The sequence below is a fragment of the Metarhizium album genome (assembly GCF_000804445.1).
Source record: "Metarhizium album ARSEF 1941 chromosome Unknown scaffold_9, whole genome shotgun sequence".
Classification (NCBI taxonomy): Eukaryota; Fungi; Ascomycota; class Sordariomycetes; order Hypocreales; family Clavicipitaceae; genus Metarhizium; species Metarhizium album.
Window position 1 is genome coordinate 944,163 of NW_024467583.1, and position 24,446 is coordinate 968,608.

Consider the following 24,446-nt stretch of genomic DNA (forward strand, 5'->3'; position numbering starts at 1 on the left):
AAACTTGCGGCCATGGCAGCAGACACAAAAGAATTTGATGTCATCCGCATCGCTCGCAGCGACGGAGCTGACACAGGCCCGGGCTACTGGCCCTCTACGAACACAGCTCCTAAAAAGACGGGCAAGGATGCAGTGGTGACGGCAGCTGAAAAGACGCCCCGTGTGAAACCACAGATGACACGGCTGGCAGATGATGATCCGCGGTTCATCGAATGGCGGATCAAGCTGGGAATCCTACTCAAGCAAGAACTCTCGCCAAATCCTGACGGTGCGCAATACCTGCCCTTCACTTCAGCCTCGGACGAGGAAAGCTAACCAGCGCCGTAGAGGGAAACCCGTGGTACGTGCAATTTCCCCGGGGATACTGGCTGTATGAAAAGTCCAAACATCTCTGGGTGTCCGGATATCCCTTCAAATCCAAGCTCTACAAGAGTCCGCAGGAATTCGGTGTCCACCTTATCTGGCTACTCTCTGCGTCCAAGGACTACAATGACTGCTGCTGCATACACTGCAATCTCCCCAACCCTGCGAAGCTCGCGGCCTCGGTGGAGGAAACGCTCATCATCACCCCCGGCGAGACGCCCGTCCCAGTGGCAGCAGCTCCCGTGTCTGGCACTGGCCCCAAGTCCTCTTCCCATACAACGATGACGGTTTCTTCTTCAGCTGCCGCACAGAGAGTTACGCCTGTTCCGTTGCCTTCCATTCCTGGACAACCAAAGCAGACTTCTCCCACGACGTCTGCAGCCCCGGCCACCAAAACACCAACACCAAAATCCAATACAACCTCCAAGCTCACGAATCATGCCGCTGTACCTACACATTCTCTCTCAAACTCCAACACGTCACAGCCAACTCCGCAGCAGCAGCAGCAGCAACAACCTTTATCGAAACCACTGCCGCCAGCACCACCAGCACAGCAACAGCAGCAACAGCAGCAACAGCAGCAACAGCAGCAACAGCAGCAACAGCAGCAACAGCAGCAACAGCAGCAACAGCAGCAACAGCAGCAACAGCAGCAACAGCAGCAACAGCAGCAACAGCAGCAACAGCAGCAACAGCAGCAACAGCAGCAACAGCAGCAACAGCAGCAACAGCAGCAACAGCAGCAACAGCAGCAACAGCAGCAACAGCAGCAACAGCAGCAACAGCAGCAACAGCAGCAACAGCAGCAACAGCAGCAGCAGCATCTGCCTCAACCCCCGCAACCTGTTCGCTGGTCTCTGCAGGGCTCGCTCCTCTTCCGCGCTGGCGAAATGACATGGTACCAAAACGGCAACACCTGGCGTCTTGGCATCATCGCCGCGCCCAGTCCCAACCCATCCTCCCCGACATATACCATGCTGCCCCTCGGCCACGCCCTCGTCCCCCAACAACTCGTCACAAAATCGCAGTCGGACCTCCGCCCCTTCTACGCCTTCTCCGTCCCGCCTGTTGCTGTGAAGGAACTCAAAGACAAGGCATTCGACCAGATTCCCTGGGATGCCCTCTTCCACCCCTCGGCCTGCGAACCCCAAAGACGAGAGCTCCTCGCCCTCGACGCCTCCAAGTTAGCCGCCTCTCGCATCGACGCCTCCTACTCCCTCTGGTGCCCCCTCTCCGAAGACCCCAACGCAGACACCCTCCCCTATTACGGCTGCTTCTTCGGCGCCGAGCGGATCGAAATAGGCGACTGCCTGCGCATCAAACCCGTCCCCTCGGAGCCTGCCGTGGGCGAAGCATCCATAATGGGCCTCCGGTACATATTCACCAAGAAGGGGTACCCGGGCGCCGTGTTCTTCCGCGGAAACGTGTACGAACTGGCCAAATCTAGCTCCTCTCCGGCAAACATCGTGTCTGGGGACCAGCTCCCCATCGCCCTGCGGGACGAGACCTCCTGGCGCAATCAGCTCAACCCCGCCAACCTGCGCCGCTGGGTGCTCGTAAAGGAGAGCCTCACGCTAAACGAGCAATTCATCAACGGCCGCTTTTACCCTGCCCATCGACTGAGGCCTATTTTGGATCTGGCAGGCTTCAATGCGGCTCTTGAGCAGAGACGAGTGGATGAACGGGTGCCCAACTTGAATAATCGCACGGACGGAGGCGTCGGTGGTTACATAGGCCGAAAGATGAACAGGATAGACAGTCTGGGTACCTCGGTGCCTCAAGGATCCGTCATATCACTGGAGCCTCTCATCAAGGAGGAGGGGCTACAAGTCCAGGGGTAGAATCCAAAGCGTGTGTCTGCGGATTGGGTTAATCTGATCATTTGTATTGATATATATACAGAGAGTACGCCAATAAAAGGTAAATCACTCCTTGCTTATGCCTTTTATGTACCCAGATCCTACCCCTATTTTCACACCGAGACTTGATGTGTAGAGAGGGGCCAAAAAAAAAAGGCCTGCTGCGTACCCGTTTACCGCGTCTAAACATTCGTCGCCATTTCCATGACATGCTGCGCATAGACTAGTGGAAATACAGTATGAATAAAAACGAGGGACCCATGGCTGCCGGAACAAGGGTTTTGCCCAGGCCATCCAGCCAGTGCGGTTCAGCCGTGTCAAAGGCACGTAACAAGCCCGGTATTAGAATAAGTTGAACAAAGATAAGCCAATGTCGTCATCAAGGTCGTTGCTGTTGTATCAAGCGTGATTATAGATGGAGACTTTTCGCCAGACGATGCGCCCGATTTGACGTCAACATCCTGCATAGTGCTACAGCCTGGATCGTAGCGAAAATGCCATGTCAGGTTGAGTCTTTTGCTCCCAACACAGCCAATTTAGCCTGTAGTCTGCTGAGAACTTCCAGATCCGGAGCAGGCTGCACTTTTCGCGGCAAAGCGCGAGGCGATTCGGCAGACTTTACCAATCCGCACATCGTGCAAGGAGTGCCGTCCTCAGCGCCAACAGGGTATAGCACCTCGCAAGCATTACACTCGAATCGTGCATCAGAAGCTGATCCAAACGCATCGCCGGGATAGCCGAATGGGTACTTGTCCTTCTTGGGCCTTTTGCAAGAATGTCAGCATCCATACATATTTCAAAGGTAACCAAATGAGGCCATAGGGCTTACGGATCCCGTGGGCAATCAGTGCAGCGAATGTGATTGCAGTTCTCGCACTTTCTACTACCAGTAGCGAATAACGTCTGGCATTCATGACACGTCCTCCTCACACGCTGTCGAGGCTTTCTGTGAACCAAATCCTGGCCTCCAGTTTTGCTTGGCCGTTTCAATTCTATTCGCTCGTCGCCCCAGAAATAGTCTGGCACAATTGGGGCGTTTTCCTTGTTGGCATTCGCTTCCGCCTCCAAGTGCTCAAGATCGGCCAACAATTCAGCTTGGGCTTCCTTGGGCGGGTGGCGGGGACATCTCTCGCATCGAACGTGCTGACACATCCTGCATTCATTCCCAGTTGTGAAGGCCGTGTTGCACCGGTGGCAGGTGCGCCGCACGCGCATTCGGATAGGTTTGTCTACCCGTAGAACCGTTTCGTCCGGATACGGGATTGATAAGTCGGATGATTCAATCACCAGACCGAACTTTTCGCCCAGCTTCCTCGCACGCTCCTCCAAAATTTTGAGTTTGAGTACCGCGGAGACAGGCGCTGATTCTTGCTTTGTGTCTGACCGGCTGTCTGCCCGTGGAGAAGATGGCCTTTGTGTGTCCGATGCGGCAGCTTCCCGTTTATCCGACTTGAGTGCGTTCTTAATCTTGGACACAACTCTCCCAACTCCCTTGCCATCCCCATCCTGCCCCGACATTGGAGCCATCTCCGTGCCGGATTCACTCATTGCGGAACGGGAGCCGGCAGTGGAAATGTTGTCATCAGTCAGAAGACTTGCGTTGCTCTGTTCCTAGCTTGACTCATGCAACGAGCTGAAGAGAATGGAACGGTAAAATTTGGCAACGAAGGCAAAGAAACGGTTTGCGCTTATGAGCCTGCCACTTTTTGGGTCCCGGATGTCGGATTTTGGCACATATGAACCAAGCGAAACCGTCGGGCCTGGTATACCTAGGTAGGTACTTAGGTAGTTGTGAAATGCTAAAGGGTCAAGACACAGCGACGCTGAGATTTGTGCCTCTCTTTCCCTCTTTACAGGCGAAAGAGACGCACGGTAGTAAATGACAACAGAAAAAAGTGCCTGGGAAGGGGCCCAGGGGATTAAAGCAGGATTGCGAGAAGGGGACCAAGACGCACGAGGAGGCCGGCGTGTGGAGTGACGATGATTTCCCTGGGAAAGAAAATCCCACCATGGCGGAACGGACGAGGCAGCCAGTTAGCGTACCCCAGTCAATAAACCGGACGTGTGGTCCTGGGAAACAAACGCAACCACGCAGGCTACGGAGTAGAGAACTCTGCATCTGTCTGCAGGAGCTGCATCGATTGCGCCGGTACTATGCATAAAGCGGCAATAGGTGCTGCGGTTGTGGTCCGTGGGGTGGAGTCGGAGCAGGACGACACTCCGTACCGATGAGCAGGTTCCAGTGCATGGGCGACCCAGCTTGCTGGCTGAGCTGACCGGTTGCGTGGCTTTCCCTTTGGACGTGTTGGTCGCTTGATGACGGGCGGCAGCACCACAGTGGCGGAATGGTGGTGGGGAGGAAGAGAGAAAGCGGAGACCAATCTGCTGGAGAGATGAATCTGGAGTCGCTCGACGGAAATCCCAAGCCAAGACGACGGAACCGTGGCGCGGGAGGCTTGCGCTTGCGCTCTTCCCGGGATAGAGACTCGGCAGCTCCTGACTGTCTGAAGGCGATGATGGCATAGGAACCAGCTAGGCGTCTTGTCCAGACGTCCTACGTACTCTGTAGTCTTCTTTGCATCGGACGAGTGCTCGGAACATTTACGCCATCAACGTCGTGCTTCATCTCGCTCTCATCGGCCGCCCTGGAAGAGCAGGGATGCATCCAACCAGAGCATCGGAGACGGACGGACGGTTGTGTGGGCCAGCCGTCTCCTCCGTACAATAGCCTGTCCTTGGGCCCGAGATTCTGGGATTCATCAATGTCTTGTGCCATTGGTACCGTTGGGACGGAGCTACTAATGCAGTGCTCTGCACGGGCAGGCAGACGAGCCTGCTTGTTGGCCTCTGTCAATCGCCCGAGAGAGATGTGCTGGCAACCCACCAGGATCCATCAGGCCACCTGCCCAATTATCCCATCTCACATTGCCCCCAACCTCCTTGGTGGGTGTGTGTGTGTGTGGTGGTGGTTTCTTCCTCCTGGCGAAGTGAAGAGGTGCAGCAACCGACAGGACGGTGCCAATAGCCTTTGCAGGCTCAGCCCGCAGCGGTGCATTGTCAGGATGCCGCAAATCCCCCGGTACACGGCCAACTGTTGTTGCTTCCCTGGACGGCCGAGACAACAAGAGGAGGTGAGGGACGGGCATCGATGCAGGGGGTTTGGTCATGAACGACGCATGGCCAAGCCAACAACAAATCGTGATTCGCGAAGCGATCCGTGAAGCTGCAGAGACACCTGCTGTACTGTGAGTCGCACAGTATGGGGGAGCGAGTCAAAGTACGTACCGTGTTTTGTGCATCATGGTCTTGTTTGCATCGTACAGAATGTACGGCGTACAGAGCAACTGCTCAAGTATGCATAGAATATGGGATGGGTGATTGGAATGCGTGAGAAATGTGCTCGCTGAGGTCTGCTCCGTGATGACAAGTCTCCGTAATAAGTGGCTGAGCTGGCGGCGTTGGCGGTTACTTGGGATGACGCCGCCAGAAGCCATCAGAAGGAAGGAGGGACCCGGCTCCCGGCTGCTTCGTGCGCACCTCCGCGCAGTACGCACCAGGTACGAAGAACTCTGCCGAGTCTGCTCCATTCGAGCGCCAAGTGTAGTATTCTGCTACAGATGCGGAAGGAGCCACCCATGTGGGAGTTCGCTGCCTGGTCCTTCGCATCATACGGAGTACCAACACCTCGAACTCCAAGTAAGTACGGAACTCGTTGAAAATACCATCACCTCGCGCATCGCTTGCTGTTGGCTGCACCCCAGCGAAGCTAACGCTGACTGTGACATCAGAGGGCTCGTATGCCCAGGCCGCCTTGTGATCGAGTGGTTGGCTTTTCAAACAAACCAGCCGCTGGCCTAGGTGCCGGAACGAAAGCCGCTAAATCGAGAACAATATGTAAGTAGATCAATAACGGAGTACAAAAATAGGTCCAAACCACCACGCGACGCTGATCGCCAAAATCTGATGTATCATTTCTCACCAACAGCGTCATACAGTCAGTACGTATATTGCACACTCCTCCTGCAATGTGGCCGCATTGCCTTGATTGCAGTGGCATGGTGTGACACGGTTGGCATTAATACGGCGAGACATTCACAGTTACTACGTAGCTTCAACAGGCCCCAACCGTCTGTCTGGACCTTGTCATGACGGAACGTATTGCGGGCGCGCCTCTCAAGATGGGCCAACTCGACGGCCGCTTAGGTGCCTTTGGTGCAGGTGTCAGGACTTGTCCGGCGATACGGAGTATGGACGGTATGCCTTTTCCAACGGCGGTTCCGCTCACGGAGGAGGGAAAATAAGTCGCGCCACAGTGCTTGGGGGCGGTTTCAACTACTAGTACCATTATTATGGAAGGGCTACCACGTCATGTCCCCAGCAGTAGCCCAAGACATTTGACTCGACGATTGTCTTGATGGTACGGAGTGGACGGGCCTCACTTGGAAAGAAATCGGGCCTCATTGCTGCGCAAGCAATGTACGCTTGGGCCATTTCCCTTAACGGCACGGTTGTTGATTTATTTAAACAAACATTTGGAGTATTCCGCGGTCCTCGCTGGCACATAATCACTGCAATGATTTGGGACGGACCAAAAACTTGCTGGCCCGTCCCATTTTGCCTCGAACCGTCGGGCTTGTTCGGACAGGCTCAAGATAATGCACGAAAACAGTTCCCAAACGAAAGAAAAAGCTGTCCTGCACCTGAAAATTCACGTCGGCAAAGGTCATAGAGCTTCCGCATCAAAAGCCCAAAGTGGCATACGAGGAGAGTGCCACAATCGACAAGTCGTCGCCAACGGACTAAGGCGTAGGCCTTGAAGCAGATGGCACACGCTTTGGCGTCCAAGGCATCCTCAACTGCCGGACTCTCGCAATTTTTCCCTCCTTCTGCCCGCAGCCCGTGTTGTCACAGTCACGTGGGCATCAGTTTTTCTTTTGTTGCTCTCGGCGTCGCATGTGTTATCCTCGTTTGCCAGCAACGCACAAGAAGCAAATGCAACCCAACGGCCCTGTGCTCACCAACAACCACATGCATGGTCCATCCAGCAAAAGGAACGGGAGAACCAGTTACCATCTCTGACCAGAAACCCGGAACATGGGTCCATTCCCTAAACGCGCCAGCCAGGTCCGGCGCAGAGTTTGCAGAGCAGAACAAGCCTACCTACCGGATTGCGGCGACTCCATCTCAAGGAATTCTTTATGACGACCCTTAAGGTATAAAGAACGAAGAAGGTCTTCTCCCCTCTGTCTTCTGAGATGAAGAAACAGTCATTTACAACCTCAACCTGCTCGCTGAAATGTAGCCGCCAACACGACATAGGCTTTTATTACTATAAGCCACTCATACATACATATGTTTGACAAAATGCCCGGTCGTCCCAAGTAGACGGTTCTTGTCCAGGGCACCAGGCACTGCTTAGGTCTGGAGCTACCACCGATTGGCGACATGACCTGCACTCACACCGCTCGAGGGCCCCCCTTGGGCCCCCAATGTCTTAGTCACTCGAGCGTCGGTGCTGAAGGCTTCACCGGTGTGGTCCGTTTCTGAGGGCCGTGTCGGCAAAAGGTGAGACAAGACAAGGGCTGAAGCTTGGCGAAGAGATGAAAGTACGTAGTAAATATCTTTGGTGGGCAAGTAACCTATCTCCGGAACGACGCCTTGTTGGCAATGGGAAGCTGGCTTTCTGGAAGGTCTGGCATTTCCGCCCTCAGCGCGAGGATGGTCCAATTGGGCTTTTGATAGTTGGTCGCTGACGAGGTAGGCAGGGAAGGAATAGACCAAGAACTAAGAGCCTTGAGCGGCTCAGCAGCACACACTGTTTCATTCGTTGTTGTCTCCCTCCCTGTCGCCGTGACACAATTTTTGCAAGCCATCATCAATCTGACAGCATCAAACGCGTGTTTGGTGCCATGACGAATGATACCGGGCTTCTGGCTACAGGTACAGGCTGCAGCTCAATGCCACATGGCAACAGTTCCTTTAATTGCAGGGGTGCAGGATGCAGGATCATGATACCCTGACCAACTTCGACAGCAGCGAAACACGTACAGAGGTCGAGATGTGCAGGGAGTACCGGCAGGTAAATATGTGAGTTCCGCACAGAGAGGCGGACACCAAGGGGCTGGCTACTCGTGGGGTGCCGGCCGGGGGTAAAATTTCGTTTCTTGTCCAAGTAACATTGCATGGTCCTGGACGGCAAAGCGCCGGGCGTGGGCTATCTGGGCATGGAGAATTGGCGCGGTTGTTGGTGTATTTGCCCCTTTTCGGTATTACGACGGGAAAATAGGCACTTCCAGATACATACAATCCCCAGCCACAGAAGAAGTACTGGTACTCTGCCGTCCATTATTGTGTCGGGGGCAGCCAAAATGGGAATGTTCAGAGTCATACTCCAACGTTCATCTTTTTTCCCACTCGACACAGTCCTCGCCTCTCCCGGCCCATCACATTTGATACCATCGCAATCGTGCCACTCAATTGGTCTTCGTCCGACGAAATTCTTGCAACACCTCAGCCGCTGTCCAATACTTTCGTCCCACGGACTGTGCAGAACATCGTGCACAGCCAAAACACGCGACGCACCTCTCCATCCACCGTTAGCTATATGCAACGAGAGCCATCCGAGTCTTCAGAACAGCTGCACCGGTCTAACAACATCCTGAATTCCTCCTCTTCATCTCAACATGGCTTTCCTCTCCAAGAGCCGGGCGACTTTGGTCAAGTCCGTTACACGGGTCCTAGCGGAGGCTCCCACGACGACTCGCCAAACTCCGCGTCGGGCCTTGGCCGTGAATCTCGCGATGCAGTCGATGCTGACAGGCTCGATGAGAGACTACGTGGATTGATCCTTTGCGGGAAACCTAGCACGACTCGACATCGCCCCATTACTGCTGGTCAGAGAGTTTCTGATCATGAAAATGCCTTCACGCCATCCACTCCGAGGCAAGCCCTAGGATTCAAGGTCATACGACGCTCCGACTCATCTGGTGGGCCTCAAATAACAGATTTTCCAAATGGTCAGTTGGTCTGCTTGAATTCTCGCTCTGGCCTTCCCCTTTCGATTGTGACAGCTATCAGGACAGTTGTCTGCCAGCGTGTTCTTGCGCTAATCTCAACCTGTTGCAGAGATCCTGACGCACATTTTGTCACATCTGCATCCCGATTCCCATGCCGCCGTGGCTTTAGTGTCGAAACGCTTCTATGCGCTGGTGACAACGCCACACGCATGGCGCATGGCCTTCATGCGATACTTTCCAGGGCATACTTGTTTGGATGCAACATTTGGGAGAACCATCGTCAATCCGAGGGATGGGCCGACCTCAGATGTCGTGCGGTCCGACATCCGCTACTTTGGCCGCCTAACCCCTCTTACTACTTGGCGAAGCGAGTATCTGTTCAGAACTCGACTAATGAGGAGCTTGGTACGAGGCAAGCCCGGGAATAGCGCTGGTGGTATTGGTGCTTCCGGGGGAGCAGGAAAATCTTCCAAGCGCAGGAGCGCCGTCCTGACATACAACTCGAAGCTGCCATGGCTGGTGACGAATATCCATGCTGTGTTTTCCAACGGCAAGAAGCCGCCGCGCGCTATCCAGGGAGCTGGCCATCTTGGCGTTGCTACCCTGAGCGATCCGACAAGTGGCAAGGTTGAGAAATGGGGCCTCGAGGATCCCTTCTCCGCTGCTCAGTGGGAAGAAGTCGCCCCAAACACCATTCCCTATGGTCTTGGAGACGGACCTGTCGCTGTCCACAACGTCATGGATGTCAGCCAACCGTATGGTGTCATTGCCGGCGAAGGCTTTCCCGGCGGTCGCGCTCACTTTCGAGGCGTCAATGAATCGTGTGGTCGTTATCTCGGCGGTGAGACTGGAGTTGTCGACGCGTACCCGGATGTACCCAAGATTCCGGAAATGTCGGATTCCATTTGCAGTCTGTGGATTGCAAAGTCGTCCGTCGTTCCAAATACCACGCAATCCATGTGCGGCATGCTCACGGGATCGGCCCTGGGCGTTGTCACTGCTTACTCACTTGGAGGCGACTCCAATGGTCCTAGATACTCCAATGGCGACATGACAGCTCGATGGGTTCTCAGCCCTGGCGTGCCAATCATTTCACTAAAGATTGATGACAATTACACTATGAAGCGGAAGCTGTCTTCCAGAGTCTGGGCCGCAGCCCTCAACGCTCTAGGCGAGGTCTACTATTTGACCCAGAGCCCCATGGCTACACTCGATCGCGGCAGTGGAGACGACGTCATCAGGCATGCATGGCTTGCTGGTAGGACAGCATATTGGCAGCTAATAGAGTCGACCAGGCGGACTGCCCGACCGGATGGGTTGGACAAGGATGCCGTGAGAGGAGCCCATACTCCACGTTCGCCGTCGAGTGACGTGATGCTCAGCAATGAGCAACTCGCGGCTGAGGCTCGCGAGGTTGAAAAATATCTTTGCTACAGTCCGTCTCGCTTTCGCAAGGTTTGCGAGGGTTGGGATATGCGACGCCGCCTTGAGGTTGACTTTGCCGCAGATGACGGCAAAGGGGCAGGAGAAGGTGTTTTTGTCATGGACTGTGGATTTGCTGAGCAAACACCTGCCCGAGTGCTGCGATATTCCCGGTCACTGGTTTCGCCCACAGTGCAGCATGAGCAGAACGGGCCAAGACGAAGCAGTTCTACAGCAAGCGCGCCGGCCAGACCGCGACCGTCACTCTTTGGACCAGCAGAGACAGTTGCGGAAATGCAATGCGCAACGCCAGAAGCTCAATCGCCGCAGCCCCCTCCCCCTCCCCCGACGCCCTTGCCGCCGCTGCGTCAGTCTACAGCCGACTGGAGTTGTACTGCTTTTGTGCTCCAAGGCAGCCAACAGGCAGCCAACATCACGGCCAGCAGTTTGGAGTGCTCAAGCCCCTCTCTGTTCACACTTGGCGAAGACCCTTTGCAGGCGGCAGGAGCGTCTAGCGGTGCACCTGGGATGGTTACTGCGATCACGACCACGACCACGACCACGATTTCGACCACGCCCGCTACCTCATCAGTGGACAAGGCTGAGCGGGTGGTCACAGAGGTTCCGGGGCGTCGGGCACGCTTCTTGGCCGTTGGCACCGACACTGGTGCCGTCACGGTATGGAATGCTCGTGATGAAGCCAGGCACCGAGCTGCACAGCCGCTGCGCGTTCTGCACACCGATTCGCCCGAGATTTCGTGTCTCGCAGTGTCAGCGTTGTACCTGGTCCACGGAGGAAGTGATGGTCTGGTGCAGGCCTGGGATCCCCTTGCATCGACATTGGAGCCCATCAGAACCCTCAACGCGCGATCCAATGGCCGTGTACCACGGCACATGACGACCATGAACCCGACGCTTCGGGAAGGCAGTTACTCGACAGTCGGTGCCATCTATCTAGACCCGGACCCGACGGCCCTGCGAGGCGTGCTGTCCTTTGGCGCCTTTCTTCGGTACTGGGCATACAGCTCAGCAAGCCACCAGACGGGCCCGAAGCGTCGCGTCAGACATTCCGATGTCCACGGACGCATTGCCAGCCGTAGACTCGGCGGCACAGTCTCGGGGTACATTGCGGCGGAAGAACGAGAGCTCCGTCGCGAAAACGAGGCCCGCGCCCGCGAGCAGGCGCACCTCCGCAAGCGCTTTGGCGTCGGCGCTCTAGGCGATCTCACGGAAGAGGAGGCCCTCCGATACGCGCAAGTGGTTTCCGAGGAGGCGTACCTCCAGGATGAACAGCGTCGAGCCAGCGACTCTGCCGCGGACGCGAGTCTAGATACGGCATCGTCTGTGAGCGAGACCACAGTCGACGTGACGCCGGAAGCCAGCGTCGCGGATGTGAGCCCCCCCATGGCCAGCGCGACGGATAACGATGAGAGCGAATTCGAGCAGCAAATGCAGCAGGCGATTCGGCTCTCGCTGTTGGAGGGCGTAAATGATGTCGGCCAGTCCCCGCGTGACAATTCCTCTGGCGATTTCGACTTTCCCATCCAAGTCAAGGTTCAGAACAAGAAGACCAGAGGGTCACGTTCGACGTCTACTTCGCCTGCGTCATCGAGCCACACGCCCATCCGGCAGGGTCCGTCCAAGCTGATTACCGAAGATGGAGGTCTCGCCTCGGTGGCGAGTCCAAGCCTGCAGGAGCACGAGGTGGCAGGGCCAGGTGTGCACAGGGAGTGCGATTTCCCACCTCTCAGCACGGAGGGGGAGGGGGAGAGTGTTGGGAAGGGCAGGGGCAGGGGCAGGGGCAGGGGCACCAGCAGGCGGTAGACGTGGTTTGGTTTGGTTCAGCGGCCTGTGCTTCAATTCAGCACGTAGCAGCCCTGTTTTGGTTTTTGCAGCTCGTCTTTTCCAGTTGTAATACTGACTCGATGCGCGTTTGCGCCGGCATTTCCTGTTGTATCGTATTGTGCCGCGAACTGCTACTGCCGTGGACGTCACCAACACAGGCTGGACGCACGGCGACGCGCCCTGGCCTCTACTTTACTTTTTGTCGTGAACGGGATACCGCCCTTCCAGGTAGCCCGTAGGTTCCTTGATTCAAGTCCGTCAGTCCGGCAACCGAGCGCCATTGTGCGGCGGCACGCCCGCAGTGGCAGTGGCAGCCGGGGACACCATGCCCCCGTCCACGACATGGTACGTACGTACGTGTGCTACGCGAGTCAACCAGTGTACGTCAGGGACGAGCTCCTGAGTCGTGCAATGCTCCTGGTTATTTACACACATTTGGCCCGGCGACCTAACCCCATGCCCGACTCCAACGATGGATGCCGAATTCGCGTCTTATTCATCGCCTTGCCGTCTAGATTGTGTCGACGCGCCCGACCAGTTCAAAAGGTCAAGGTTCTTCACAACACATTTGTACATACACATATATATATGGCAAAAATCATACCAAGTTCCATGGCCATACCAAAACGCCAATCGCTATGCAGAGTGCCACGCCCGCACAGGGCAGGCTCGGCCGTAGACAGGGTCCAATGTTGTCATCGTCGGCCCCGGGAGGAGAAGCCGTCTCCACGGGAAGCGTGTTGAGCCAGGTCCCCGTGGGCGTGATGGCCGCGACAACCGTCGCACCAAACGGGTGCGAGATGGTCATGGTGGACACGATGACGCCGATGGGGCCGAGCGTGAACGCCTGGCCGGCAATGACTGTAGTTGAAAGAGGTGAGCCCGGTCCGACGGTGAACGTCAGGCCGTTGATGATGGCGACAGACGGGGCAATCTTGGTAACCGTCGCTCCGCCAATGATCTCGTGTGTCGTGTATGCCTCCCTGGCTTGGGAGCCGCCGAGCGTCAGGCCATGCACGGTAACGCCCAAGGGACCAATTGTGACTGTGTCGCCGCCAACGACTTGTCGGGTGGTTGTCGAGTCGCGGCCGTACGTAATTGTTTTTGAGTGCACAACCACGACGCTTTTGCCCGCGACTGTAAGCATTTCGCCCCCCGCAACTACAACGTCAGATTCGGGCGCTGCTTGCCACGGCTCCAGCTCGAGCGAGCTTGTGCCGACAACGATTCGCTTCGCGTCGATTGTCACCCTTTGTCCCCGGATGGTTGTCGTCGTGCCATGGGGCGGCATGGTCATCGCCACCCCGGCAATGGCAACCCGTGAGCCTGACAAGGACACGTCCAGCCCGCCGACATGTCCCTCTGTCGGCGATGGGAAGCCAAATTTGGTCGGGAAAGGAGGCGGTTTCGCGACAGTGGCCCCTTCGCCGATGATGGCTGTGGGATATATTGTAAACTTTCCCCCGTCAACCCCCACCGTCGTGACCTGGTCCGGTTTCAGCGAAGCATATGTCTTGCTGTTTATGATGACCTCGTTCCCCTTTGCTGTCAGACTAAACGTTGGACGTGGTTGATTGCTTCCTTCGGATGTCCGCCCCTGGCCGCCTGAATCGCCCCGACTGCCCGAGTCGTCCTGGGGCGAGACGGACTTGTGCATTACGGGCTTTGGGTACGGGTCAGACCAGATTGCGTTGTAATTCGGCGGAGGGTCAGAAGGGAACACGACTGCGGGATTTTTGTCTGTTGTGATAAAGGTGACCTGTGGTCGCGCAAATGGCATCAAGGCCCTGAAGAAACCCGTCGTCGTTTTCTCCGGGCCTTGGACAAGGTGAGGCGAAAACCCGTCTGTAGTTGGAGACTCTTCTGAGGATTCCAAACAGTACACCGGAGTCTGGATGGTGGGATATGGTGGTGTATAGTCAGTCTTGTTGCCATAAAAAGTCACCGTCTTAGTGTGCACGACGGAGTAAATCGTCATTGGCTCCAGGTCGTCATGCAATGAGGTACAGGCCCTCGTGATTGTTGAAGTTGAGACAGATTCCCCCACCGACTCCGGTTCGGCAGCAAGCATATAGCAATCTTCGCCACCAATCGGACAATCCATCACTACTGTTGTCTGATCTTTAAGACGGTTGTCAGGCGTTGGACGAGGTGGAGTCCCAGTTCCAGTGTCGACGCTATGATTGTTTCCAGAGTGTATCACACGTGGCGTCGAGAATGGCCCATGATTTGCGGAAACCTTTGGTCCTGTGGCTGATGCGATTTGATCGCCCGGGTTTGATGGTAATGACAAGGCTGAGGAAGGATGGAATCCTTCAGAAAGGCTTCTTGATGTGGTTATCGGAGTATGTAGTCCCGATGGCCACGAATCGGTAGGGTTTGAGGAGGTATAGTTTTGCGAAGGCAGGTGCGATGATCGGAAGTCATTGGAGTTGCTTTGTGACGATGCAGCCGTTGTTGATAATGTTGAAGCTGTAGATGCTAGGTGGATTATTGATGATGATGATGATGATGATGATGGTGGTGGTGTTGTTGTGGCAGGATCTGATAAAGGCCGTGATAGACTTGACTCAGAAGTATCAGTCGTAGTGTTGAGCACTTCTCGCCGATATTGCGGGCGGTTTGAGAGGCCTGAAACATGCTCGTCGCGATTAGTCAAAATTCTTCTATACGGAATACTGGAGGGTGAGACGCTGGGTGAGAATTGAAAAGCACCAGCACCTGGTCCCGAAGGTACATACCCGCTCCAATTCCTGCATAGACCGAGGATATGAAAAAGAAAAAGGCCCTCAGCATCGCCTTTTCGTCGAGTTTCATCTTGGCCGAGCACTGAGCCAGCCGCATTGTCCTAATAAGACACCGCGTGCGCCACGATTTTCAGTTCCAATGGCAATAGCGACCAGTGAGACATCACCCTTAAAAGCGTCCCCGGTAGTATTCAGAAATGGTATCCTCGCATGGCTATCAACGACAAAACGAATGGTCTTGCTGTTGACCCCTAAAAAGAAACCAATCCAACCGTTCGGTGTGAATGGACGGCAGAGCGTCAATCATGGATGAACACAACGTTCCCCGATTTGATCGTAACCAGGCCCGACTTTGGCCGTTCAACAGTTGCGAAGGGGGAAAGGGAAAATTGCTTCAAAACCAAACGGACACGGAGAAAGCAGATGGAGGTCTCGGGAAGCGGAACTCGGTTGGTGTGCCTGGTGTGCCTTGGCCTGGGTGGCTCAAGAGTCAACGACAATGCAATGGGAATAACCCAACAGTGCCACCAACTCGTCAACCGTTCAATGATCCAACCATTGAACCGGGGGTCCCGGCTGATGCGCGGACACGTCAAGTCGAGTCAGCGCGGTCGGTAGGGCTCCTCTACCCAACCAAGTAAGTTAGCAGCCAGACGTGAAGAGGGCAACAATATAACTTACTACTAGTACTCCGTCCAGACAGTCTGTAAAGTACTTTGACTTGGATGGAGTTAGCGTCGTCTGACCACATGCAAGGTAACACACTCGGACAAGGGTTCCGTCCAACTGCCACAACGGCACAGGGGTGCTCACCCAAACGACGTTCACTTGACTGCAAGGTGGCGGCCATGGTCCGTCGTCGATGGCTGATGAAGGGTTGACTGAGCCCGCAAGAGTCTTCTTGGCTGCCGGGTCGAGTCGCCCGTTTTTGCCGTCTTGCCTCTCTCTCACTTGCGTGCTTTTCCATGGATACCGGGGCGGCATACTCCGTAGAGCGGATCAACACTCCGCGCCATGCAGTATATTTTCAGAAAAGCCCTGCGCAGAGCGCACAGAAACTGAGCACTACATCTGCTTGTGGTTGGTGAAAGCCCTGCCGTCAGCTACCCATGCGAACTTGAGGACCCACGCGCCTGAACCTAGATCCTGGGCTGGGGGGCAATCCAAGCAACTGTGCAGAGCAGTTCACGTGAAGCCAGGTTTTTGCTTGCTCGCTCGCGCGACTCCCAGGGTTTTGCCCACGGTCTTCAAGAGCTACTCGCCTTGGCTTCTGAAAGTTCCGGAATCAGTCCGGTCAAGGATATGCGAGAGGACATGGTCTTTCTCTTCGGTGACGGCTTGTTGCTTGACAAAATCCGATCCATGCATGGTATCAATCCATTGGGCCTGTACGGAGTCCGGAGTAGTACTAGTAGGTAGTACTTACTCGTCGATACGGAGTGAACCACTCTTCTAAACTGACTTGCGTTCTAGCAATTGACTGTCGAGTGACCCTGACGGATTTGGTGATTGACAACATTGAAGTAGTACGTATTTGACCCGTGATGTGCTGGAACAACTGGCGTTTGGCACCCGGCCCGACGCAACATCGGGAACCCAGATGGACGTTGAAGGAGGGGCCAAGATGAACTGAGGGGTTGCTCCACCATGCTAGCAGAAGTCAGGCTTGTTCCGTCTCTTGCTCGTGACAGCGCATAAAAGCTTCTAGAAGCCAACCAAGCCCAATGCTCATGCCGCTAGCAGGGAAGGCCGCCCGAAAGCCGACCAGTCAATGCCAAAGTCTTGGAGGTTTGTAGTCGAAACGCAACAAGTTGATCTTCCCGGCGCTGACGCCTGTAAATGCCAAAGACGAATGTTTAGCACCTCGAAAGCCGGCCTGTTTATGACTTGAGTACTCCGTACTAGTGCTCCGTATCCTGTATAAGTCTACCGTGTAAGCCTCGCTCTTTTTGTCGTTTGGCCGACGCTATCGCATGTATGCTGGTCTGTCGTCGTAGCGCGGTGGATATAAATCAAAGAGCACGGGCACTTGGTAAGGTCTGTACTCCGCATATGATAACCTTATTCCACGAAACCATACTTGCGGAACTGCAGATGTGGTGCAACACAACATGGATCAACGCTCTTGGCCGTGGAAAAAAGCAGCCGATTCCCCCCTTTGGATGCTGTCTCAAATGCGGGTGCCAGGCTGTGTCTTTCCTGTTTCCACACGATACTTCTGAATATTTTGACGTATGATGGCTCTTAGCCCACGCCATGGCCAGGCCGTCGTTCCAGGATAAGCTTGCTGATGGGCAACTTGCCATTGTATGTTAAAGAATTGGACTCCCAGCCAGCCGGTAGCGTGTCCCAGGCCCGCTGTCATTTGAATTCCGTGAAATGAGCTTCATCTACGGAGTACCATGGGTAGGCGAGAAAAATGAGTCGGGTCGGTATGTCGCCCATGTCGAACAACTGCATCAGTCTGGAATTTCGTGAGCCGCAGTCGATAGCGAGTGTTGGTTTTGCTCGGAAACCATCACTTGGCATCGTGTTCCGCAGCGCTTCGCACTCGCAGACGTGCCTTGCATGACTGAATTGATCACAGATGAAGTCGGTAGTTATCGACCTTCTCGATTCGGGTCTCCGTCGACGGAAGGGAAGGCGTGGCCATGAGTCCCATGACTCTGGTTGAATGGCACGGAGAAGAAGGCGGCGGCCATGTGGCTGCATAATGGGGGCGGGGCGGGGCATGCCAGTCGAGGTTACCTTGGCAAGGGAGGAGGATTCAATATCGCTGGACCAGTCGCACTGCTGCTCCTTAGACGGCCGCAGACGATTGCTGTCGTCAGGGTGGAGGACGGCAAAAAAACTAACTAGAACATTTGGAGAGATGGATCGTTTGAGTCAGCCGCTGGTCCAATTGCAATACGGCATAATTACGGAGCTGGGCAGTGGGCAGTGGATACTTGGGTATTTTGATCTTGGCAGGCAGCAGGTAGTTACCGCCCGCTCCTTCCTGCCGGTTATCTTCAATCTTCAACTAACTACATTGTCAACGCACCGAGTGCAGAGTACGCCGGCCATTGCTCCACGCACTTACGGCGATTTGCCCCTGTAGTTGCAGGCAATAGTGTCGTTATGCACAAGTCGCAAAGACGGACTGTTAGTGAAAGCGAGTGCGCAGTCATAGTACTCCGTATTAGCCCGGTACTCAGGAGGGCGGTTTCATCCTATGGGCACATGCACGTTGGGTACTGGCCCTTCTCCTTCTCTGAGAATGACATTTCATCAGGGGAAAGACAGAGCACCAATATTACTCCGTCTTAGACGCGCAATGTGTCCGTCAGTCCAAATTAGCCCAGTTGCTTTCAGCTCCCTTGACACTTGTTATTCTAAGACACTGCTGACAATACGGCATGTGGAGGATAATTGAGAACGACCAAGGCTATGGTTACAAGTCAGCATGCCTGCGTACAATGGTCGGCGTATTGCTTCCCAAGGAGGCTGACAGATAGTCAAAATGCCCGCGCTTCAATGTAGACCACAGCCTACAGGGCGGCAAGGGAACCGACGCATCGTGGACAGCGGTCCTGGTTGGACATTGAAAGATACTACGGCTACTCTGTAGGCGGCGCCGAAGCGACCTGCTACTAGTATGTAGTTAGTAGTGAATGGCGTCGGTTCTATCCGCTGACCGTTGCCCCAGGTACCTCCGTGTCGCGATGTGACGGTAATAGTGCCACTTGCATTCTTGGCACTTGCAATGGATGTCTGTCATCGACGCAAGACATCGGTGTGCAGTGTTGGAACAAGTCCGTTTCAAAATTGTTTGCGCAATGCCCTTTTCGTACGTCATCCGTTTAGATTCGGGATCTCTGCACGCAAGAATGAGCCGCTCACTGGTCGCCACACGACTGGTAGCGGCCGTGAGGGCGACTGGTTAGGGAATCGTGGTCGGGTTGAAGAACAAGAAGGGAAGCTCACATGTCCAAAGCCGAATCCGCCGTGAAATGGCGCAGCGATTCGCGGCCATTTTCATCGACCGCCATGCCCATTCGAGTCGCGTGCCCTTTACTCCGTATTGATGTCTCCAACGCCCAGTGCGAGCCCGTCTTGCCGTCATGGCACATTCGATAGGCCGGCTGAGAAATGACCGTCACTTTGTAAAGCCGTCCGTGGGTTGACACACGGTGGAAATTGGGACAGGGTCCCCTGTGCGTCCCTTTTTGATTCATTCGTATGGCTCTCGTGCCCTGCTGCATTCCTCCCCCCTGGCAACCTGCCCGGCTCCCCTGGAGGGAAATCCACCAGCGACGCCCGTGGCCCAAAGCCTGCCTGGCCTGCACGGAGTACCGCGCGTGTAGACAACTGGTCTCAGGTCATGGGCCAATCAAGCCGATCGAGCTGACCAAGCCACGGCCAGGTTTGGTTTGCACACAGCTGCCCTGGAAGAGCAAAGCTTGTTGTCAAGCTCCCGCCGACCCAGGTGCTGGGGTGGGGTGGAGTGCTGGGGTGGAGGGCTAGGTACCTAGGTAGTTTAGCGAGGGGCAGCGGCGAGGGCAGCGGCGAGGGCACCGTCTCGACAGCTGCGTGCAGATCGGCGACGGATGACGGAGTAAGCATGCACCGCACTCCGTACTCGGCAACCCGGTACGTGCTACAGTCTACTGCAGAGTCTTGGTCGTGGTCTGGTCCGGTCGGTCTGGTCTCTCCATGTCTCATGTCTCAGGCTCTCTATTATCTCGAGCAGCAGACTTTAGATTGCCACACCATCGCCCGACGCACAATGGTGAACGCGCAGACGGGCTGGCTTCTCACCAGAGCCAGAGTCACCGACTCACCACCGCCCTGAACCAGTTGACCCTGACCACTGCTCCTCCTTAAGTACGTACCTACCTAGGCACTTAGGTTAGGTACTTAAGTACTTGCCCAGTACTCCGTACCCACGCACCCTGCCGCCCTGGTTGCCTGCTGGCGGTGCACCAGCCCGGCCTGCATTCTCCAGGCTCTTTTCTCTCAAGGGCTTGTCTCTCGCCTCCAATCTTCCGCCCACCCCCCCGTCGCATCGAATGGTCCCGCGTCCCTCGACTGCACCAGTGATTGCCCTCCCCAGGTTCTTCCCCCTGTCCTTCTTGTCTCCGGTCCCAGTGACAGCTCTCTGAATGCTCTGCCGATGTTCTGGATAACGTTAGGTTCTCGCCTTTCACTCTCTGTTCCTTGCCCACTTATTTGCCGGTTCATGTTTTCATATTCGAAAACCTCAATCGACACTGTTCCTCGACCGAGCTGTCGGCGGTTTTTTTCATCTCTACCGCCCATTGAGCCGTCTGTCTGTTAACCCTCTACCGCGTCAATCACGCACAGGGCCATCGCCGGCAGTCTGGGCCCACGGCGGCTGGAGGACCACCCTTCCTGGATCGCCAATTGCCATCGAACTTGGCCAGACCTGGGAGGAAGACGCGAACCCTTCAATGCCTAAGCTTCGAATTAAAGATTAGAGCCTTTTCGTCTCAACTTCCTTCGATGAACCCCAGGACAACCTTGCCAACTTGACGGTGACCTGGGGTTTCTTCAATTTCACACAACGCAGCACCGGCCGGCTGTAGTATTCGACCCACGGTCATAGGAGGGATAGATTTTATACGATATGAAGGCACAAGCAGCTTTCACGGCAGTCGCTGTAGCCACGGCATCTGTCGCGCCCATCGTCAAGGCAACAGAGCCACAGCCTGTGGCGTTTTCACCTACCGAGTGGTCAGTCCCTGCTTTCAATATACTCTCACGACCGCTGGTCATTACGAGCGTGTAAAGAACCGTGTTTTTTATGTGAAGAAAAAAAAAAAAAAGAAAAGACAAGAACAGATGAGAAAAGGACATGGGAGAAAAATGGGAACTCGAAAGGGAATTCTAACCTTTGTGGTACAGGCTAGGAAACGACGGAAATTGGTCGACATTTGGGTTTCGGGTTGGCTCCAACAATAATGTTAATGTTCTTTTCAGTACGGCGCTATCGGAATTCTGGGCTGTGGGACCGGGAGGGTGTAACAAAAGTATGACATTGTCAATTTGGTCAATGATCTTGCGTCGTTTGCTGATATCTCTCGCTGCAGATGATCCTCATTGCAGCTCCAACAGAGGTGGTATTTATTATCCTTCCGACTCAAAGCATTGGTCTTTGCTGGGTACATGGCAACTAGGATTGCCGGATTTAGGGACAGGAGGCAATGGACAATATGGCTTTGACAGCATATCGGGCCTCAACCCCATGACCAATACTGGCTATCAAATGTCCAACGTTCTTGTGTCAGCCATCAACTCCACAGACTACTTTCTTGGATTCTTCGGTGTCGGCATGAGATCAGGCAACTTCGGTGATATCGTTGCCACACCGCCAATCAGACAAGCCGTGGCATCGTTTGGCTGGGTTTCCAGTTATAGCTACGGATATACTGCCGGAGCATCGTACCGTTCGTTCCTCACATATCCCCCCCCCAAAGGGGTGTAAGTTTTGACATGTACTGACTTGTCACTATAGGCAACTCTGTCGGATCAGCGACACTGGGTGGTTTCGATGCAGCTAGACTAGCCATGCACGACATCGTATTCACCTTGAATCAGACGGAAGGTGTTCCCAGGCCTCTCATTCGAGGCATTGAGGTATCGTCGTCCAACGGGAGTAGTTGGAAATCGGCTACCCGGATTCTGTTGAATTATAACAGCGCCTTTACGGCCGTGATAGACACGACGACGCCCTACCTCTGGCTCCCCCCGGCCCTGTGTGACAACTTTGCCAAGGCGCTCAACCTGACCTACAACGAAACTTTCCAGCTTTACACGTTAACAAACGAGCAGTACCGCCAGTATTCATCCAACAGCAACCTCGCTTTTGTCTTCAGTTTCTCGAGTATGGACAATCGTGACAACTTTGGCGATCCTCTCGATGTTACCGGCGTAGTTAACATCACAGTGCCAGTCACAGCCTTCGTGAGCTTATTGAGCTGCCCCTTTATGAGGGAAGCCGTTGGATACAACGACCCTGCCGTTCCGTATTTTACACTCAGGAAAGCCCCTACCAATAGCACCGCTATTATTGGAAACGCGTTCATGCAAGAGGCTTACGTCGTGACCAAATATGACTCGGGCGTCTTTTCTTTACACCAAGCGCGGTTTCCCAGCGATCCCATAGCAGATGCGAAGCTGACCAAGATCAACCGACCGAACAACAGCCCATACCCGCCGCCACCAGATCCCAATGGTGGAAATGGTCCTTCGATAGGAGAGAGGATCGGTATAGCTGTTGGCGCCGTGGCCTGCTTCAGCACGCTTGTGTTTGCCTTGCTCTGCTACAGGCGTCATAAGCGACAACGGCCTGGCGATGAGCTTGATGATGGCAAGGACTCCGCATCGACACTCACACCAGAGTCTCCCAGGAGCCCTGTATCTCGAATCTTCTCCAGAATACTTGGATGGAGACGCTCTCCAAGGACAGGGGCAACCATGATGGCTAGCAGAGACCCATCAGAAGCCCCGGATCACCAAATATACGAACTTCCGGCCCCTGTAGCTCTCGCTGAATTAGATGCCGGAGGCGGCGATGACAACTCCATGTTGGACGAAACGGACGTGGGCACCGACAGCACGCAACACCTCAGTGCTTACGAGATTGCAAAGAGAAAATTAGATCGACAGCTGCAAGGCCCTGTACCGGAATATACACCATACGCTAACGGAACAGTCGTGCTGCCGGAAAAGGTCTCTGTTGCGGAGCTGCGCTCAACTCTTCAAACTCACATGATGGACCAGCCATCACCCATTTCTCCGCCAAGATCTCGTGGCGGCGATTCGAGCTCGAATACCTTCCTCGCATCTGAGCCATCGCCCGTGTCACCCAGAGGAGATTGGAATTCAGTTGAACTGCCGTCACCCGTCACAGCATCTATACTACCACGATCAAATTCGTCAGGAACAAGGAGTGGAGGTCAATCTATTACAAGCCGATCTCTGTCGGTAAATTCCAACGCGCCAGCATCCCCGGTGAATGACTCGAGATTTCCTCTGCCCGCGGCATGTCAACGAACACCCATTGATCCCTCCAAGGTTGTGTGCCTAGGCACATTACCCGAGAGCATTCATTTACCAGGCCAGACCGCAGATTCAGGGTCACGCATCGTGGACTCTGGTGGGCGTAACGCATCTGCCGGCATGTTTATTAGTGGATCTCGCGCATCTGAAGCAAGCCTGGGAAGAAATTTCACTGAGAAGGACGGAATGGTGGAAGAAGCAACAAGAGGCGCTGGCCATTTGAATGTGAGGCCAAATTGCGGCCAGCAGGACACTTTGTCAAGTTGGTTGAACACGCATAAACAACCACTGTCTACTGAACCAGGAGAACGTGGAAGCGAAACTGGCCTTCCTAAACCATCGGACCCCCGAGACTCACCCGAAGCAGGCCGCATCGATGCTGGTCGCGATCTGATCCACGTCCCCCAAATGGCCGAGAAACGCTACAGCTGGGAAGATGTATCATGACACTACTTGAACCAATGTTTTTCGGCGTCCACGATCGTAACTCACCAACCTTTTTTTTCCCCTTTCATTGATGTCTTTACATCTACAGCGATCTCGACAACTTGTATTTCGTGAATTTCTTTTTTCGACAATAACAATAGCGAAGGAGTTTAGGTAATAGTCAAGGCTTCGCACACTTTCTTGGCCACCATAAGACACGGCCTCTTTTTTGCTCGTCATCTTTTTCCTCTGCACAGAGATTCCGCAACATCAGGAGGATACAATCTGGAACCGGAATTTTTTGTCTGTCCATTATTTTCATTGCAGTTGGGCCTGGATTCTTCTTCTTTGGCATGAACTTGAATACTCGAGGCACATGGAGCAAGGCTCGTTCGCTAGTTATATATATCCTTACGTGCTCATGAGATGCGATGGAATTGTTTCAAGAGGAGAGTTAGAGCGGAGGATGCGGCTGGTGCAGAAGGGGGTATTTGATGATTCGGGAAAGGGGCTATGCAGCCTGCTCAGTGACAGGAGAAAGGCGAGATAGATGTCGCCGAGTGTCCGGATACAAAACCTTCATGGAGCACATTTTGGCTGCAACATGCCTATAATTCGCACCTTGCCCTTCTGAAATCGCGTGGGGCCTTGAGAGACGCATGTTGTGTGTGCATTTCTTGGTCCATGATTTAGACGCACTTCGT

General features: G+C 54.6%; 6 protein-coding genes across 6 annotated transcripts; 3 read left to right on the plus strand and 3 right to left on the minus strand.

Annotated features, from left to right (window-relative positions):
• Positions 1-12: 12 nt before the first annotated feature.
• Positions 13-2,204, plus strand: MAM_04390 (Transcription-silencing protein Clr2; the record flags this gene model as incomplete). Its single annotated transcript, XM_040823188.1, has 2 exons — positions 13-268; positions 328-2,204. 2 exons carry the CDS (start codon positions 13-15, stop codon positions 2,202-2,204), a joined length of 2,133 nt encoding a protein of 710 aa, XP_040679067.1.
• Positions 2,205-2,724: 520 nt separating this feature from the next.
• MAM_04391 (uncharacterized protein) lies at positions 2,725-3,770 on the minus strand (the record flags this gene model as incomplete). The annotated part of the gene is made up of 2 exons (XM_040823189.1): positions 2,725-2,986; positions 3,052-3,770. 2 exons carry the CDS (start codon positions 3,768-3,770, stop codon positions 2,725-2,727), a joined length of 981 nt encoding a protein of 326 aa, XP_040679068.1.
• A 604-nt stretch (positions 3,771-4,374) lies between these two features.
• MAM_04392 (uncharacterized protein) lies at positions 4,375-4,998 on the minus strand (the record flags this gene model as incomplete). Its single annotated transcript, XM_040823190.1, has 2 exons — positions 4,375-4,776; positions 4,828-4,998. The coding sequence occupies 2 exons, from the start codon at positions 4,996-4,998 to the stop codon at positions 4,375-4,377; spliced, it is 573 nt and encodes a 190-aa protein (XP_040679069.1).
• A 3,828-nt stretch (positions 4,999-8,826) lies between these two features.
• Positions 8,827-12,484, plus strand: MAM_04393 (F-box and WD domain protein; the record flags this gene model as incomplete). Its single annotated transcript, XM_040823191.1, has 2 exons — positions 8,827-9,238; positions 9,348-12,484. The coding sequence occupies 2 exons, from the start codon at positions 8,827-8,829 to the stop codon at positions 12,482-12,484; spliced, it is 3,549 nt and encodes a 1,182-aa protein (XP_040679070.1).
• A 619-nt stretch (positions 12,485-13,103) lies between these two features.
• MAM_04394 (uncharacterized protein) lies at positions 13,104-14,483 on the minus strand (the record flags this gene model as incomplete). The annotated part of the gene is made up of 1 exon (XM_040823192.1): positions 13,104-14,483. The coding sequence occupies one exon, from the start codon at positions 14,481-14,483 to the stop codon at positions 13,104-13,106; it is 1,380 nt and encodes a 459-aa protein (XP_040679071.1).
• Positions 14,484-20,881: 6,398 nt separating this feature from the next.
• Positions 20,882-23,763, plus strand: MAM_04395 (Eukaryotic aspartyl protease family protein; the record flags this gene model as incomplete). Its single annotated transcript, XM_040823193.1, has 3 exons — positions 20,882-20,988; positions 21,160-21,701; positions 21,770-23,763. The coding sequence occupies 3 exons, from the start codon at positions 20,882-20,884 to the stop codon at positions 23,761-23,763; spliced, it is 2,643 nt and encodes an 880-aa protein (XP_040679072.1).
• Positions 23,764-24,446: the final 683 nt, after the last annotated feature.